At 38.7% G+C, this 19568-nt stretch overlaps 1 protein-coding gene across 1 annotated transcript; it reads left to right on the forward strand.

Annotated features, from left to right (window-relative positions):
• Positions 1-2465: 2465 nt before the first annotated feature.
• Positions 2466-12981, forward strand: zgc:100868 (uncharacterized protein LOC554458 homolog; the record flags this gene model as incomplete). Its single annotated transcript, XM_042393434.1, has 8 exons — positions 2466-2725; positions 5135-5403; positions 7588-7733; positions 7826-8096; positions 8513-8684; positions 8780-9033; positions 9170-9267; positions 12169-12981. Coding segments are annotated over 8 exons (1791 nt in total), but the record flags the coding sequence as incomplete, so codon positions are not given.
• Between the last annotated feature and the right edge of the window lie 6587 nt (positions 12982-19568).

Here is a 19568-nt window from a genome sequence, read left to right on the forward strand (position 1 = left end):
CTTTTTACTTTATCCAATTTAAATTTCTTTGATGAACATTCTGGGTTACATGTTTTATGGATGGACACTGGCAGGCAGCACTTGGTTAAGGTCAGAGAAAGATCATGGTCTTTGTTTAAAACAGAAAAATTCTGCAGTGACATGAAGCACGAGACACAACATGTTTATTAACGTTTAACCAAAAAGCCACCATTTTTCACTGACATTTGCTTTTGTTGTCTAAACCTAAACACACACAGGAGTCAGGACACAGACCTTGGTCTCCAGTGTAGGGCTACAACAATGTTTATTTTCATTATTGATTAACCCACGATTCATAGATTAATTGTTTTGTCTACATGATGTCAGAAAATAGTGAAAAATGTCTGTTATAATTTCTCACAGTCAAAAGTTAAGTTTTTAAATGTCTTGTTTTGTCCGACCAACTGTCCAAAACCCAAAGATAATCAATTTACTATAATGAATGAGAAGCATTGAGATATTTACAAATGACTAAAACGATTATTCAGTCGTCAAAATAGTTTCAGATTATTTGGTTTGTCAATGAATTAATTTTAATTGATCAATTAAGTGTTGCAGTTCTACTCTAGTGTCAACATCCAACTCAGATACTGTAAATGTTCCTAAACCAAAGAAAATAGAGTAGAATAAAACCACGTGAGAAGTTTAGAGGGAAAAATCACTATTTGGTGGAGCTGTTAACACCTCGTAGACATGTGAAATGTAACCCCGACTACACACTGCTTTTTGTAAGACGTCAAAAGCCAAAAAGGTTGGAAACCACTGGTTTCATCAGTCATCAGTAGATTTTTCTGTCAGGAAACAGCCGTCTCTCCGTTGTGTACTTCATGACATATGGTGGTGGTTTTAAACTAAAAATAGTGCACACCTTAACAGATATATGTTCCGTGTTTTTTTCCTACCTGCTCTGGACAATGTGGGTTTACTGGTGCACTATAACAGGTTTGATGGGATACCAGATGGCACGTACAGGTCTGTTAAAATAACATGACGGGTATGAGAGGTGGCTGCTTAGAGAGAGATATGTGAAGTATGTCAACATCCAATCATTGCACTGATAAATAACACAATGCCTATTGTTTGTTAAGGCTGTGTGTGCTGTCGTTAGATTGTACAGGTAGGTGTTATTTCCTGCTACACATTTCTGCCTGTCATGTCTCCCATGGTGCAATGGGATCACTAATTACACTGTAGGATTTTTTTTCCTTTTTTAAAGATATTAATTACACTTTTTGTGCATTTTCTAACATCAAAAATGTGCTGACTCTGTTCTGAATTTTGGCCTAAACCATTTTGGTTTGTTTGTTTACTTTAATGAAACATGTTTTCAATTCTAGTTTTAACTCTCAAAACGCCCTGTAGCCTATATGTTCATTAATAATCCTCATGTGTACTGTAAGTCTAACAACTGAACCTTAGACGTGGCTCCACTGGCACTTTTCTCCCTCTGATTACTTTTCTTTTGCTCAATGAACTTTCATTATAATTTTACTAGGTAACAACAGTAGATTATAATGTCAGGGGGGAAGATAAACAGCTACACATACAGGTAATTAAAGATATTAAAGATATGAAAAAAATAAACAAATAAATATTCCAATTAAGAAGAATAAGTGATGCCAAAGCAAAAGTAAACAGAGAAAGCTCAGCCCATTACAACGGACTCTGGATTACATCATGTGGGGGTACTTTAGAGGGCAATATCACATTTTCTTCCACTGAAAGAGCACCCATCAGGGCACTTCATCCCAGACTGTTAAATATAGAGGCACTCTATAGAGCATTTCATCCTGATTTATTATAAGACAGTGATTACAGAACTTTGGTATGTTTGGTATGCTGACTTTTGTTATGCACCTTAGACATTTTATCATGTTTGCTCTACTGTAGGGTCACCTTAGAGGGGCCTTTCAAAGTATTTTTTTTGTCCTCTGGGGAACCAGGGGTGACAGTTGCCCCATCACAAATATCCTCCCATGGGCATAATACATGTCAGTATATCACACAAAGTATCAGTGAATATAAATGCTGAATTGTTGTTTCAAGAGCTGTTTGTTTTCTGTTTTTCAGAGTCTCACTCACAACTAGATGGTAAGTCACAGTTTCCACTTGTTTGCATTTTAAAGAGGGACTTTGGCACTAAAAAGACTGTAACGTTGAAAGATATCTACTTGATTTGACTCATTTGGACGCTGAAGCTTCATATTAATTTCAGATAAACTTTTAAATACATTTTTGCACAGAAGGAGGACTGTGGATTTTGTCCTCCATCACTTCCATTGTAAGTGCATTATGAAGGGATCTTCTAATGGTCAGTATGAACAGGAGGAATGATTACAGCAAGAAAAACAGGTTTAATGTTTATTTGAGCTCCTGACTGTTGTTTTAAGACACACTTGCTGCGTCTCCCAGCAGACTCCCAGGATCATAATCTTTAACTCACAGTTGAAGGTTATAATCCTGCAAACAGAAACCACAGTGGTAATTCAGGGAGGGCCGAGCATTGCTCACTCTGTGTTTTTATCGTCTGTCTCTCTGTAGTGTGCGGTCGTCCTGCGCTCAACACCAGGATTGTTGGAGGACAGGCGGCACCTGAAGGCAGCTGGCCCTGGCAGGTCAGTCTGCAAAGATCTGAGCGCCACTTCTGCGGAGGATCCCTCATTAACAAAGAATGGGTGCTGACGGCTGCTCACTGCTTCCCAGGGTGAGCAGTTAGAGTAGAGCTGTGATGGAAAACAACATGCCATGAGACCCCTCCAAGGGGGATGAATATGAGGGGTCTCAAGATGATTAACAGGACAAGAAAGAAGAAAAATATTGTTCTGCTGCTCAAATTTAGATTCCTTTTTTTTCAAGCTTTGTCTTGTGAAATTCTGGAATTTTACTTCTTCAGGCCTCCAACAATTATTCAAATAAAAAATACGAGAGGTTTAGAAGAAAAATCTCTGGTTGAACTAAGGGTTGCAGGCAGACAATGCTTCTGTTCGGTCAACAGCCAAATGGACGATTGCTCTAAGTGACAAAAGAGGCACTTTACCAAGAATTTGAGCTGCATTTTAGGGCTTAATTTAGTCCTGAGTAACATTAGAGCTAACCAGAAGGATATTTGAGTGGTCTAAGTGTCCAGCTAACAACAGCTAATAAGTTATGTCTATTAATGCATAAATGCTGCCTTCGAATTAATAGCATTATCATCTTAAAGGTAGAGTCGATCATTCTGGAGAAAGATTGTTCGTTACACTTTTTGTCAAATTCAGCGACTATCCCCTCACAGTCCCCAAGCTGTCCATTCTGTATGCATGCTGAGAAAAAATCTGGTGTTCATACACAGCACTGGCTCTGCAAACAGGAAACAAACGAAGTGGCTCAGACCGAGCCACACAACACTATTCCAGCCAATCAGCAGCAGGGGGTGTTGGTGCTCATACACAGGACAGGGGGAAGTCAACAGAGCAGCTGTCTGTGTGAGGACATGACAGTCTCCCGCCTCCAGCAGCCGTGGAATGGTGGGGGTGGTGAACTGGAGAGAGAGAGGCCGTGGCCAATTCACATAGAAAGTGTTTTCTCACGGAACAGATACGCCTCTGTCTTATTAAATGTTTCAATCCACATTGAATCTGAGACAGTCTCATGGAGACCCCCACGTTCTTTACGCTCCAAGTCAGTTTGTGTTGCGTTTAGTGAAGCGTAATATGAGCAGGCAATTGTTTACATCACACAAATGTCCTGCTGTATATGTGTTTTCAACTTATTAACCATATCAATGAATCAATAAATAGAAACACTGTTGATTTCTTCCCACAGAGCCATCATGCAAACTATTTTGGTTCAGTAAATGTCTTCTGTCAGTCAGCCTGGTGAAGGCAGTTTGTCTGGCCGTTGTCCTCTCAGCTCTCCAGGAGCTGCAGCTGACAGACAGCTGCTTCTGTGGACAGAAATGCTGAACGCTGGTCAAGTGAAAAGCAGGGAGGCCGCAGAGAGGCAGAGAGTGTGGAGGGACTGTTGTGCTCATATGAGGCAAAAAAAAATTTCCGCTGTGATAAAGTGCAAGAGGATCAGAAATCACTCTACAGCTGACCATGGATGTATAAAGAGAACTGGATACAGGAACAGCACCAGGTTTTGATGCCAATTTGATATATTTGGCAACATCACATGATACTATTTGGCCCAAAAAGACTTTTTCCCACAGACTTACATTGTGAAAGAGACATCTGTAAATCAGTGGATACATTTTTTCACAGCGTCACAACCTCACAAAATGACTTGTTTCTCAATCAGAATTTGATCCATTTGGTCGGATCACATTTCGAAAGTCTACAAGAGCCACACGTTTGAATCGTTTTATCATCATTCAAGTTATACATCCCTGCAGCTGACGCATTACTCTGTATTCCTCCATATTACTCTTTTGGTTGTTGCCTTGGTAATTCGTGTCCATGAATTTGGGGGTGCGGAGCTTATGAAGGAGCATGAAGGGAAGAGTGTATTTGTTCGGGTCTTTAGTTCAAAGATCAACAATCTTTCTCCAGAATGACTCTACTGGGACTGGGACTCTACTCTACCTTTAATGATTAAATACTGCCCTCAAATTAATAGCAATATCATCTTGATTCCATTTGTCTTTGTTCCCTCTACGTGTGGAGTTAAATCAGTTTAATACAGTTCACAATTTTTAGTACAATCTTGGACTGAGATTCAGGGATAAACCTCAAGTTTAACAATGTAATATTTCTCTTAGACATACAGCATATACCACAATAAAAGCTTGTTGTGCTGTAAAAAAAAACAAACAAAAAACCCCCAAAACTTTGATGATACTGCAGATGTCTTTCAGTTCCTAAAAATTCAGCTTGTCTTCTGGCAGCTGGTGCAAAGAACATGGCCCACATGTAGAAATTATTCATTGTAAGGACCAGTTTATGTAATTTGTGGGTAGGACTCAGTAAATTGAGACTGATTGTAATTTGAGGATGTAAATTTCTAACTTGTGGGAATTATATCTCTTTGTTGCTACATGGTCTTAAATGGATTTGCGTCTGCTTGCGACTGAAGTGGTCTCGACTGGACTTCTCATGTCTTTGCACTGTTTTATTTCTCTTCTAATCTTCAGCCAAAGCACAAACAGTTTGGTTGTGTCTCTCGGTCGCCAGACTCAAGAAGGGTCCAACCCCAATGAGGTGTCTCGGACAGTCTCTCAGATCATCAATCATCCCAGCTACATCCAAAGCACTAGTGACAATGACATCTCCCTCCTGAAGCTCTCCTCACCGGTTACCTTCAACAACTTCATTCTGCCAGTGTGCCTGGCAGCCTCAGACAGCAGCTTCTTCACCGGCGTGGACACCTGGATCACTGGTTGGGGCAACATCGGATCTGGAGGTAGGTCATACAGCAAGTGGGGCACATTTATTACTTTTGCTTTCTCAGATGTCTCAGTGAGCAATGAAAACTTCATGTAACTTAAAATTTTCTAGTTATATTTTTATCATAATCTGCATGTAACAATTCTATCACACCCCACATTACAAAAGTATTGGACAGATTAAAAAACATACTGATAATTTATCTATTCTAGGAACGTTCTGATGATGATGTGAGATGAAAGGTCATTAAAATCAAAAGGGTTCATGTATCAGAGGAACATTAACATGTTCAGTAAATCTCATGGCAAACTGATAACTAGACTTTGAAATAACATTTGAAATTTTGTCCTGATTGTGGCACAAGAGGAAAGGTCAGAGGTCACCAGAAACATAATGAGACAGACAGACAGGTTGGCTGATATCAGAAACCTTCCAGACATGTTTTAGGCAATGTTATAGTCAAGTCACCAAATTTCGAGTCCGAGTCGAGTCTCTAGTCACCAAAGAAGAGTCCGAGTCGAGTCTGAGTTGAGTCCCCATTACCTGAGTCCCAGTCCCAGTCTGAGTCATCAAGGTTGAGTCTGAGTTGAGTTCCAGGATGGGCTCTAGTGCTCCACTCTGGGACGGTCAAAGAGCTGACATAAAAATAAAAAAGGTCTACATCAAACAAAATGACATAGCTGTCACTAATATTAATGATGCACCAATTGCAGTTTTCATGGCCAATTCTGATTTTTGCCGATTCTGATTTTCTGTCTTTATAAGAATTAAATAAGATTTTTTTGGCTTTTTGGACTTGGAAGTTTTACAAATTGCGAGCTTTGTGTTGTCTTCACTCACACTAAAGAAATTCCACACCAACAACATGTTGTGTGTGTGTGGCTGCACTGTCTGTGCTGCAGCTGCTGCTGTGTGCATGACATGAACCATAATGGCTATGTGCGGAAAATTTGACCGGCGAAAAGTATATATAAAAATAAATGGGATCTGCCAGTCACTCTTGGCCGATCAGCTGAAAACAAGCTGTTTTAGATTGGTGTCCGATCGATCGGTGCATCTCTAATTAATATAGTTAATATCTTAAGCCAAATTAGAAGGACCTATTACAAAAAAAACTAACAAAAACAGCAAACAAAAAACCTTTTTACTTCTTTATCAATTAATAAGTCCGTGTCTGAGTCTCCAACTTCCGAGTCCGAAAGCTTTGAATAATCTGTGTCTAACATGGTTTTAACACAAATAGTTCATTAAGCTTGATAGAAATTCTTAAAATCACATTTCCTCCTTCTCCCTCACTATAAAATCCAGAATCTATGAATATGCAAATATTTTTATTTTCAAAAGTTTTCCTGCCTCATACAAAATGTCTCCTACTTCGCTGTAAAGTCTATTCTCAGTGTATGTGCACTGGAGGCTTCAAGTCTCCACATCACACCTGTGAAAGTTGCATACTGGACTACGCTTGGCTCCCCTCGGCTTTATGGAGCTTTATAGGGAGTTTCAGCGTCGTTTTGGGCTGCAGCAGCCAGCTGTTTTCAGAGAAAAAGCTCTAAAAAGTCACTGTACACTACCTGCTCAGCACCAAACAGCAAACAGACACAGTTAGCTGTTGACTAGCTGGTGAACATAGTGGAGCATTTAGCAGCTAAAGAGCCGGATATTTCCCTCAGGAGTTGGTAGAGAGCAAAACAGAGCTAAAAGAGAGTGAATATTGGACTTACATTCACCAGGTGGACAGAAACACGACTCCAAATGAATGATAATGTTGCTCCGCAACTGCTGGATGTGGAAATAAGCAACTGTTTGCTAACATGTTAGACACAACTACTTTATAAGCTGATAATATGACAGAAGTCATGTTTACAAACTCTGAAAATAAGTGGACAAAAAACATAATGTCAAGCAGCTTTAACCAAACTGAAACAATAAACAGACCCAGAATAGAACCCTGAGGAACCTCACAAGTAATTATTGATATTATTAATGAATGATAATGTTGCTCCATAACTGCTGGATGTGGAAATAAGCAACTGTTTACCAACAATTTCAACATATCAACTTAAAAGCTGATGATATCTCAGTGTTGTGTTCACTACTTGTGTCTGATGAAAACTAGTGAACAAAAGAAGCGGTATGAGTCCTTTTCAAAGCGTATCTCACCATATGTGTTGTTTATTAAACTGATTTTGTGTCTCTTTAGTTCCTCTTCCTTCCCCACAAAACCTAATGGAGGTGGAGGTTCCTGTTGTTGGGAACAGACAGTGTAACTGTGACTATGGAGTGGGCACAATCACCAACAACATGATCTGCGCTGGGTTACGTGCCGGAGGGAAGGACTCCTGTCAGGTGACCATTTAACCACCTGTTCTTTCTTCATATTTCCCCTCCTGCAAAGATTCTTTCTCCTGACCCACTCCTGAATGTTTCTCTCCTCAAAGGGGGACTCAGGTGGTCCGATGGTAACAAAGACAGGAAGTGTCTGGGTCCAGGCTGGAGTCGTAAGCTTTGGTTTTGGTTGTGCGGAGCCCAATTTCCCAGGAGTCTACAGCAGAGTGTCCAGGTATCAGTCCTGGATCAACAGCCAAATCACCAGCGACCAGCCAGGCTTCGTCACCTTCACGTCCACTGGGACTGACAGTGACCTCAGTGTCAGCTGTTCCGGCCTGCCGCCACCTCCAACCACCCTCCCTCCAACAACCACAGTCAAGCGTGAGTAACTGTCATGTCCAGGCTTTGTGAACAGATCTGACAGATTTTTAACCACAAATTTGAAAAGCTTTGAGATTACACATTTTTCCACACTGAGTGACAGTTTCAGATCTATTCTGCCTCTTCATTGAGGATAAATGATCTTTACACTGAGGGAAATATTCAAAACAAAGGCTCCATGGCGGCACTATTCTAACACAACAGAGATATTCCAGATGTTTGTGCATCATTTTGTACAAATTTTCCCAAAAGTCAGCCTGACATGTTTGGTATCTTTGGGAAAGTTTGGATCCCTGCTAGAATTTAGAATAAAGTTCTGTGTGTTTGAAGGATGTTTAATGATTAAAATGATAGATTTATCTTCTCTGGTCTTTTTTAAAAATCTTTCATTGTCTGCCTTTTGCTTTTCTCTCCAGCTGTGGTCTGCGGTAGCGCCCCAATGAATCCACGTATTTTGGGAGGAAGCTCGGTGGCGAGTGCTGGCATGTGGCCGTGGATGGCGAGCCTTCAGAAGAATGGAAGTCATGTGTGTGGCGGGACTCTAGTGGCTGTGGACTCAGTGCTGAGCAACGCCAACTGCTTCTCAAGGTGAGCCTGATATATCAAGTTAGACAGACGGACTAACACATTGTTGGTTTTCAAGTTCTTCTCAGTCCTAATTGAGTCGATTTTTCCTCCCACAGTTCACCTACAGCATCTGAATGGACTGTGGTCTTGGGCCGTTTGAAACAGAATGGATCCAACCCCTTTGAGGTGACACTGAATGTGACAAATATCACCCTAAGCACCCTGACTGGGTCTAATGTAGCAGTGCTGCATCTGGCAGCCCAGCCCACCCTGTCCGACTACATCCAGCCCATCTGCCTGGACAACGGACAGACCTTCACTGTGGGCTCCACATGCTGGGCTGCTGGCTGGAGCTCTGGGCGAGGAGGAGGTGAGTCCTTCACATACAGACTGACACAATAACGTTAGCTCTGTTTATCATGTCAAACACTTAGGACATAGCACACTGATAACTCTAGGTGATTCCCCTCATCATTTTCCCATTTTCTTATGTTTCCCAACTCTAGTGGAACAAGTTCTGCAGGAGTTCCAGACCACAGTGGTAAATTGTGGGAATGCATCAACCAGTGACAACATTTGTACAGGATCTTTTACACTGGAACAGGTGAATAATGACAGAGTAATATATACCATTTGTTGATATAGTATTTCTCTCTATTTCATCAAGGTATTTGTGGGACTTTAAACATCAGAAACGTTAGGTTCCAACAGTGGTAGAAAGTAACTAAGTCCATTTACTCAAATAGTGTACTTAAGTACAGTTTTGAGGTACTTACTTGAAACTCACATTTCACATGTCTATGAGTTGTTAACAGCTCCACCAAATAGTGATTTTTCCCTCTAAACTTCTCACATGCTTTCATTTCAATAAATGTTCAAATGATCCAATATTTCAGCAAAAATCAAAGATTAGAGAAAAAGTCCAAAAACTGAAAACTGATTTGTGTATCAGAACTTTGTTTTTTCTTCTTTCCTCTCCCATTAATCATCTCACGACCCCTCAGATTTATCTGCTGACCCTTTGGAGGGGCCCGACCCCTAGGTTGGGAACCACTGGACTAAACTAGCCAACTGTATATAAAGTAGTTGAAACTAGCTCCACCTCCAGCAGCTACAACAGTAACATGCTGCTCTAACACTGATGCTTCACTATTAATAATCTAATGATGTCATATATAATAATATATCAGTCAGAGGGACCAAACCACTACTTTTACTGCAATACTTTAACTACATCAAGCTCATAATACTTATGTACTTTTACTGCAATACTTTAACTACATCAAGCTCATAATACTTGTGTACTTCTACTGCAATACTCAAACTATATCAAGCTCATAATACTTATGTACTTAAGTAGGATTTTTTATGCAGGACTTTTACTTGTAATGGAGTATTTTTACATTGCTGTATTGGTACTTTTACTTAAGTAAAGGATCTGAGTACCTCTTCCACCACTGGGTTCAAAGTTGTGGAATTAAATTTCAGTTTTGCTGAGCACTTAAAAGACTTCTCATCCATGTCCAGATATGTTAGAATATAAGAAAACATTCATTTGGAATCCTTATTTGAAGGTTTTCTTACATCCTTACCAATAGTGGCACTAAATATGTAATATTTGTCCTGAAGGTGACACTAGAAGAAAGGTTGGTTCATTCGCCAACTCCCTCTAAACAGACACTCAGTAGTTTACTCTTTAGCAGCACTGGACAATGTAAGAGAATTAGATATGGCACTGCCGCTCAGCCTTGCTGCCAATTTATCCTAGTGGCCATTTGCAGAACTGCAGCAAAAAATATCCTGCAGCCCAAAAAACATTTTCCCCACAAATTATAAAACTGTTGACAGGACACTTCAAATTTTAAATAAGGTCAATTGTTGTATTTGTAAAACTTTGCTAGAGCCTAGAAAAGTGTTGTAAAATTTGTTTCATCATCCCAATGTAAAGTCTGTGGGCCAAGCAGGCACTCACTGGCGGGGCCAGTAGGAGAAACACTACTTGTGTGCAGTTTTCATTCAATTGAATAGGCACCATCTTTGAGTCCGGTATCCAGTTCCTATAATAAATACCTGGCATATAGTCTATAGATGTGACACATTGCATTATGAGATTGTTAGCAGAAAGTAGTGTATGTGCTATGGACCTTTTTTCATTCTGTGTTGGGAATTTTTGAGACTCTATATAGAGCACAAATTTTACACTCAGAATTCAGACACTCACTGAACATTCACTTTATAGTAAAGAAGGATTTGAGGATTTGATTTCAGACACAGCACACACATTCTTCCTCTTAGAGAAAAGATGAAGTAAAACTCACTTATTGTTCAACTGCCCTGAATGATCTTGCTGTACTTGGTCTATAAAATGTCAGAACATGGTAAAAAAAAAATTGTCCATAACTTTTTTTTTCCAAAGCCCAAGGTAACGTCCTCAAATGTCTTGTTTTGTCCACAACCCAAAGATATTCAGTTTATTGTCATAGAGGACTAAAGAAACCAGAAAATGTGCACATTTAAGAGGCTAGAATTTTGACATTTTTTCTTAAAAAATGACCAAAAGCAAATAATCAATTATCAAAATAGTTGACAATTAATTTTCTGTCAATCGATTCATCGACTAATCATTGCAGGTCTACAAAATTTACATTTTGGCCTGAAGGTGGCACTAGAGGAAAGCTTATGCAGTGTTCAAAATGAAAATGAAATGGCTCATTCACATTTACTAAAAATATGACTTTTTTTAATACATGAATTTTTCATTTATATACGAAAAACATGAATAATTTTAGTGGATTTCATGGAAACAACATCACCGTCATCACAAGCAGGGCCGAAATAACACTTACCACCTGAAAAACATTTTTTAAATGAACAGTTTGAAATTACTGGATGTATAAGACTATAGACTTGCACTGTGAAAGAAACATCTGTAAATCAGCGGATACATTTTTTGAGCGTCACAACCCCATCATATGACTCATTTTACTTTATCAGAATTTGATCTATTTGGTCTAATCATATTTCAGAAGTCTAGAAGAGCTGCTGGATTGAATTATTCTATCCCCATTCAAGTTAACCAGAGGGCTAAACTAGAAGTTAGCCATCTCGGCCGGCAGAGGTCTCTAGTGAGCATGCTCCATGGGAGCATCGGGCCCTAAGAGCGTGCAAAGTATGTTTCCAGGAAGTGGCTTTTTGGGCTTCATGCACCACTGACCAATTTAGGATTGAACAGGGCCCCGCCTCCGACACTGTATCAAGTTCTCTTTATACATCTATGGACGCTAAACACAGCATACGGTTAGCCTAGCTTAGCTCAAAGACTAGAAACAGGGGGAAGAGCTAATGTTTGCTGATTTCACCAAAAGGCAGATTTGCAACCATAAAAATGAGAGGCAGATATTGTTTTTTTAATAGTTTCACAGAATGCTGTGACTGAATGTCCACTCCAGTTATTTTTGAAGCTACATGTTGGACTTGAACTAATCCGTCTTTTCTGGTTGTTCAGGGTGATTCTGGGGGTCCGATGATGTGTCAGATAGACGGCTCTTGGTTCCAGGCAGCCGTGTTGTCAGGCAACAACACCACCACCAATCAAACACGAGCAGATCCGGTGATGGTCTTCACCAAACTGAGCCGCTATCAGAGCTTCCTGGCTCAGACTGTGGGAGCATTCTTATCTCCAGCCTCCACCAACAGCACCGCACCTAACAGCACTGTGTCCACTAACCAGACCACCACGACCACCAGCGGGGGCTCACCTGCTCACCCCTTCTTCTTCTTCTTCCCTCTCTTCGTCTTCTCTGCGTTCCTCCACCTCACCTTATAGGAACCTACCTTTACCTCTAAATAGGTTTACATGATGTGACGGGCACAAATGAATGTGAACAACCATGAGAGACAATATAGGCTTAACGCTACATTAACTAATCTATGACTCGATTCTGTCTTTATTGGTGACCACTAGGAATAGAGAAGTGAAGTGTGCTGGGTTACATCAGAGTGGTCTTTTAATTAAAGTCTCCTCCACTCAAAAATCTGGTTCCTACAGTTGAATGTTTTAGCTTCACTGTGCAGAATGATGCATGTGCAGAGTTTGACACTAGAAGGCTGTTTTTCTCATTCAGCTACTGAGAGTGGGAAGTTTCTCTGAGCTCATTGTAAATGTAATTTTAAGGGGCGGGACTACAAGCATGAATCACAAATAATTTGGAAGCCAATCATGGTCCAATATTCAACTTACACAAGTGTAATGTGGAACAAATACTGAGAATGGACCTTACAGTGAAGTAGGAGACATCTTGTGTCCAGCAGGAAAACTTTTGAAATGAAAAATATTTGCATATTCATAGATCCTGGAATTTTTAATGAGGAAGAAGGAAGAGATGCCATTTTAAGGTTTTCAACAAGATAATTGAACTTTTTTTTTCTGGAAAAACCATATCCGACACAAATTATTATTCAAAGTAGGGTATTTAATATACATATTAAACCAAGAGGAATAATTACAGGGACCAATAACTCTTTCAGTGTACATTTTGGCCTGTGAATATATTAAGATAGAATTTAAAAATTTAATTAAACTTTAATTTAGTCACTTTTCTAGTATGAACACACTACACACTCAAATTCTGATTACAATTAGTTTGTAATATGTAATTGGGACACAGCTCATGTTTTGTGGCGAGGCAAACTTTTCAGGATTTTTTAGAATTTTTAGTTAAAACGACACCTCCAGCTCACTTCTCTACTCTAGTCCAACAATAAAACATGATTTGTGCTGTTCGTGTTGGACACAGTTTTATAATTTGGTCATTGTTGACCTTTTTTCTTTTTTGGCCAAATAAGAGATTCTGGACGCTAACTGCTTTCGGTCTATGAATGAAAGGGATAATGTGGGTGTAAAATGAAGAATTATTTAAGCTCCACTGAACAAATGTTTGTATATGTAGCCTTGCAGTTTTTTTAAGCTATGTGGTTTTTTATTGTTATTTTTTAATCATCACAACAATGAAATATGTGTAATCTTATATGATTTTCACTTTCTGTAGTGTTTAGACGTGAATGATTGTTAAACAGGTTTTCATGCAGTCTTTAACAAATGGACTGAAAAATCTTTAAGAAGCATATTTTAGATGTCTGATGAACACAGTGACAATGATTTGCCTGTCCATCACCTACCTCATAATATCACAGAGCTACTGTACAATAACAGAGGTTACTACCTGAAAAGACAAAGCACTTAAACAGTATTTGCTTTATAAATACTTAAAAGCTGCACTTTAAATTGATGATTATTTTGCCTTGAAAGATAAATGTCAATTTCAAGTCTTACCAAGCACTGTCACACAAAACTGTCCAGTAAATGTGAAAATTGTAAACAATTTTCCCATTTGTCATGTTGTCATAATGACCTGCTTTAAACTGGAGTAAAAATCTTTAAAATTTTTTACTTGATTCACTGACATATTTTTGTGCTGTGAGCCCACATGCTGTTGCTCTGTTTTATTTCTAAAAAGCGACACGTTAATATAGCAGTTAATTTGTTTTGTTTACACAAATAAAGAAATGCACAGAAAAAGTGATTGTATGTGTGTTTAATCTAATACACAGCCTACATTTATAACTGCGCACTTATCAGGTTTGAATGTAGCAGCTAAATATAGGATGATTAATACATTTGTTCTTGAATTTTTACGTGTGTTGATCAAGACATGAATATTTATGTTTAACAATAAGACTAAGAGTTTATAGAGCCATGCTAGCGTCTAGAGGTGGACATGAATGTCTGTGCCAAAGTTCATGGTAATCCATCTTTTTTATTGTAGCGTACCACAAGATGTTTATTTCATTATGTAGTCTTTTTATTGTTGTCTACAATGGTTTAAAATTATTTTTTGGAATTGTCCACATGGTCCACATTAATAATAGTTTGCTTGTATAATCTTATGTAGCTCTGTGGAATATATGCATGTATTGACACATCAGAGTCCTGAGGTCCTACCATCACATTGCTCTAAACAGAGCAACATAGAGAAACAGAGTCCTTGAAGAACTTACACTTCAGAAGGAGGATCTCCACCAGACTACACGAGACAAGCAACAGCAAAGAAAGGAGAGACTCTCTACCAGTGGCACACTGGCTGCATGTGTTTTCTTTAAAGAGAGAGTTGAAGTTGAAGCAATCATGGAACAAAACTGGCAAACACCGAAGTAGGAAAGGGAACAACAGAAGGTCAAAAGTAAAAGTCTTTAAAAGAAAGTAAAAAGTTTCCCAAATGAGAAATACTCAACTAGCAGGACCTTAAAACTGTACTCATCTGATGATGTTGACACCATTAGACAAATGTAAAATTCTTTCAGCAGTTTGAGCTTCCAACCCACTATTTCAATCTGATCCAAAGTGATAGACCAACCGACACCAACACTGCTAGTGTAGCGAAAAGTAATGAAGGAGGATACCATCCGCTGGTAAAAACAAAAAAATTGTTTGTTTATCTTTTAACATAAAAGGTCAAAAGAAAAAACTCAGTTAAAAGACAAGTAGTCTGGTTTAAGGTGCTGACCATGAACTGCAACATCCACAGTTTGAGTCTGGCCAGAAACCTTTGTTGCATGTGGTTCCCCATCACTCTCCACCCTCTTCTGTCATCTCTCTCCTGTAAACTTATTATTGAGGCTTTCCAAAAGTCTAGTATCTGTTTATGTTCTAATAAGATGCAGCATGCTCTACTGTTGTCTGTCTGATCAAATTATTTCATTTTTGTTGTTCAGAATCTCATCTGTACCTCAGGTTATGAGTGAGTTACAGACGTGGCAAAAATTATTGGTACCCTTGCATTTTATTAAAATAATGCTGCAAAATATTAAGTTAAGGATACCAATATTTTTGGTCATTTTCATTTGTTTTATTGTACAAAATAATATGTTAAGTTGTAAATCAAAAGCAAAGTTTCAGTTTATTCAATGTGAAATAAAGAATGATGGATACCATATACCACTACTGTCAGTTTCAAATTAATACAGAGAAAATTTTAAAAAAGGTGGAAGGGTACCAATATTTTCAGCCATGTCTGTATGTTTAGGACTGCCACTAAAACCTGTAACTGGAAACCACTGGTTTCATCTTTAACAATGTGTTGTATTTTGAAAACTTGTTATTTATCCATTGTGTCAAATCTTCATCTGAAAACTAACTAAAGCTGTCAAATAAATGTAGTGGAGTAGAAAGTACAATATTTCCCTCTGAAATGTAGTGGAGTGGAAGTATAAAGTAGCATCAAATGGAAATACTCAAATAAAGTACAAGTACCTCAAACTTGTACTTAAGTACAGTACTTGAGTAAAAGTACTTAGTTACTTTCCACCACTGCCTTTGGGGAGCATTTTGAGGAAATAACAACAATAAGTTTGACCTCCTCCTCCTTTGACTAACTGTTAAATATTATTAGTTACTTTCCACCACTGCGTAAAAGTAATTATTTCAATCTGTTAGCGTTAGCTGTTAGCGTTTAAGTCAAATTATGGCAATAAAATGGACCCGAGCATGAAACATACTGTGGTGAAGAGTCTCTGAGAGTATTACACTACCATGAAGTTTTCATGGTAGTGTACCTTGTTCAAAAACAAGAAACAATAGCAAGCGTAAAACCCCAAAACTGAAGATAGTTCCAGTTTAGTTTAATGTAACAATTTTAGCACTTATATTATTTTAGCATTTCTAGCATCTTACCGGCCTGTGAGCTCCTGTAGTCTCATAAATGTTCCTTTTGTGACAAATACAGATGTTGTTACATTTGAGATGCAGCTAAAAACAAACTGGGATTAGCAATGGCAGCAGCTCTGTTGCCATGGAGGCAAAAGGGTCCCTAGATGGGTCAAAATAGATGCACGGCAGTGCAAACGTGAAAATCAACATGCTGAGGGGATGTTACTAAATGTGTTTGACAGAATAAACCAGTGCAGAAGACATACTCATATCTCTTACTTAAATAAAAGTAGCAATACTACAATGGAAAAATAGTAAATTACAAGTCCTGCATTCAAAATCCAGCCTTGAAGGACAGGTCCACTATTTTTTTCAGTGTGTCTTAAAAGAACAATCAGATGCCCATATGAACAGTAACAGAGGTTTCTCTCACTGTAATTATTCCTCCTGTTCATACTGAATATTAATTAATATAAAAGATCCCCTTCAAATGTGCTTTCAATCATTTTGTGCAAAAATGCATTCCAAAGTTGATGTGCAGCTTATATGAGTGTAACTTTATTTTGTTACTGTACTGCTGCATATACTAGGCCTATGTTTCGTTTCAATTTTCATTTTTTTCTGTTTACTGTATTGTACTGTGTTGTGTGACCATTGCAGGAAATTAAATGTGTTTTTCCTCACATTACAACACAAAAAGTACTGAAATTCATTCAAATTTATTTGTAAGTCCGTCACAATGTGGTCATTGTAATTTTTTTTGAAAGCTGATAACTCTTCTTATTGGTTTGGTTCATTTCTTTATATGTCTACATTTAACTTTAAGCTTTATCTACTGTAAATACATAAATGAGATCAGATTTGTTGAAGGCAAGTGTGGAAGAGTAATTTCCTTGTGTAAATAGTCGACATTTGATTATTTGTTTGTGATATTTGATTAAAGGCCACAAGCCCTATTTTTATTTTCAATTTTAGGTTTGAGACACCATTGTTTCCATACCGAATTATTGTTAAATCATTGCCAAAATGTCAAGGTCAATAATGACATCATTGGGGGAGGAGCTTTATTGGAAGTGACATTATCGGGGTAGGAGCTTACAATGGAAGTCTTGAAAACATTGGTAGAAAATTCCTGAATTTGCCTAGAAATAGGCTCCACCTCGACATTGCTTTGTATTGCATTTGATACACAGTAAACCTATTCACATTGAACTTTGCCAGTCTCAAGTGTATTTCTTTGAGTCTTTGAACTTGATTTTTGTGACTTCTATGTTGTGGGAGACCTGAGGATTTATTGGCCAATCTGAAGATCTTCCACCACATAACTTGGCGAGCCAGCCAGGAGAGGGCATGGGAGCCTGGGGGCTTGGATAGAACATCTGTTAACCAGGACAACATGGTGGCCACCAATACAGGTAAGCAGAACCTTTTACCAAATTTGTTAAAATTGTTGTTTCTGACTTCAGATCGTACCTGCCCAGGCAACAGGTAGCTGATGCCTCTCCTCTAAAGAATCTAATGATATAATAAAAGCTGTATTTAACAAAATAGCAAAAAAGAGTTAACTGTAGTGCATGCATGATTTGGGAACGCTTGGTGATGCGTTAAAGGATGCTTTGGGATAGGCAAAGGAGTAATGCTCTGGTGTGTGCTGAATGATGCTTTAGATAAGGTAACAGCTGCTATGGTGTAAAGCTTTGAAACAGTGTGAGTAATTATTAAATAATGTTTTAAAAGAGCTTGAATAATTTTAAGAAAAAATAAGCTTAGTGAAAGATAGTATGTTTTATGTTAAATTGTGTGGTTTGAAAAGTAACCAAATTATATTATGAGTACATAACTGCAACAACGTTTAGAAAGTAGTTGCAAAATGTTTGGATATTGCTAAATTGTGAGGAGAAAATTTCTAGGGAGCCCAGGGGGATGGAAAGTTATTAAGTACATAATCTGAGATACCGCTATTTTTAGGGCATTCAATTAAAAATGACACATCAATTGTACAGCAGTGATCGCCAACATCAATATTGTATGAGCCTGTAATACGCAGACAACAAGAACCACAAGCAATGTATACCAGTTCTGAGGCTATGCCAGGTGAACAGCAGTGTCCTACAGCAATTTATGCAGAACTGATAGAGGAAGCTAAAACAGTGGAAAGAATGACAGCTGAACAAAGGCTGTATGAATTGAGGAAGAAGGAGAGGGGAGAAAAAGAAGCCTAAGGAGCAAACAGTAAAAAAACAACTCACACATCTACACCGAGTGAAGGGGCCGAAAGGAAAAAATAAAGACAAAAAAAGAAAAACCTCATAGAGTTCAATTATAGTGGAAGAAGTGAGGACAATGAGACAAGCAGCAGTAGTGAGGCGGACAGAACCTATGATACAGATGAAACCAATGAAGAATTTGATGAAAGATTGGTGACTGACTTGATGAAGATAGAAACCAAGAAAAGAGCCAGGAAAAGACAGTAAGAAAATAGAGAAAGAAATAGGAGAGACTTGGCAGTCACACTAAGGATGTTGGATGAAATGGAGGAACAACTGTGAGAGTCCCAAAGACAAACTGAGAAAGTATTAGAGTCACAATTGTTTGAGGAACAGATGGAGAGATCAAGAAGGGAAGTGTCTACAACAGATGACATAATACAAGAGGCACAACAACGGAGAGCATTAATGCAAAGGGAGGTTGAAAAATGGAAAAAGAGAAAAAGGAAGCTCTAAAGAAACTGCAAGAATTGAAAAGTGCGAAGAAATGATACCAACAGGTTATGGCACACTCCAGGTGGGAACGAGAAGCCAGACTGCAGGTGAACGAATGAGACATCAGAGCCTGAGCAATGTACAGGCGGATCAAGAGGTAGAGGAGATAATGAAGCGCTGTAGCCTCTGCAATCAGCCTAAACAGTGCATTGATACAGTATGTAGATGACCTACTCATCTGCAGTGCATCAAAAGAGCAGCGTGAGAGAGACTCATTAGCGGTACTAAGAGCACTGGCTGAAGAGCATTGCTAAAGTTAGCAAAGACAAGCTACAGCTCTGCCAGCAGGAAGTAGAATACCTTGGTAGGAGATTGTGTGGTGAGAACAGGTACATTGCCTCTTCACAAATTGAAGCTATAACACAGGCACCCAAACCACAGACTGTCTCACAGATGCTTTCCTTCCTGGGCATGGCAGGGTATAGCCAGCAAAGAATT

Source organism: Thunnus maccoyii, chromosome 18 (assembly GCF_910596095.1).
Source record: "Thunnus maccoyii chromosome 18, fThuMac1.1, whole genome shotgun sequence".
Classification (NCBI taxonomy): Eukaryota; Metazoa; Chordata; class Actinopteri; order Scombriformes; family Scombridae; genus Thunnus; species Thunnus maccoyii.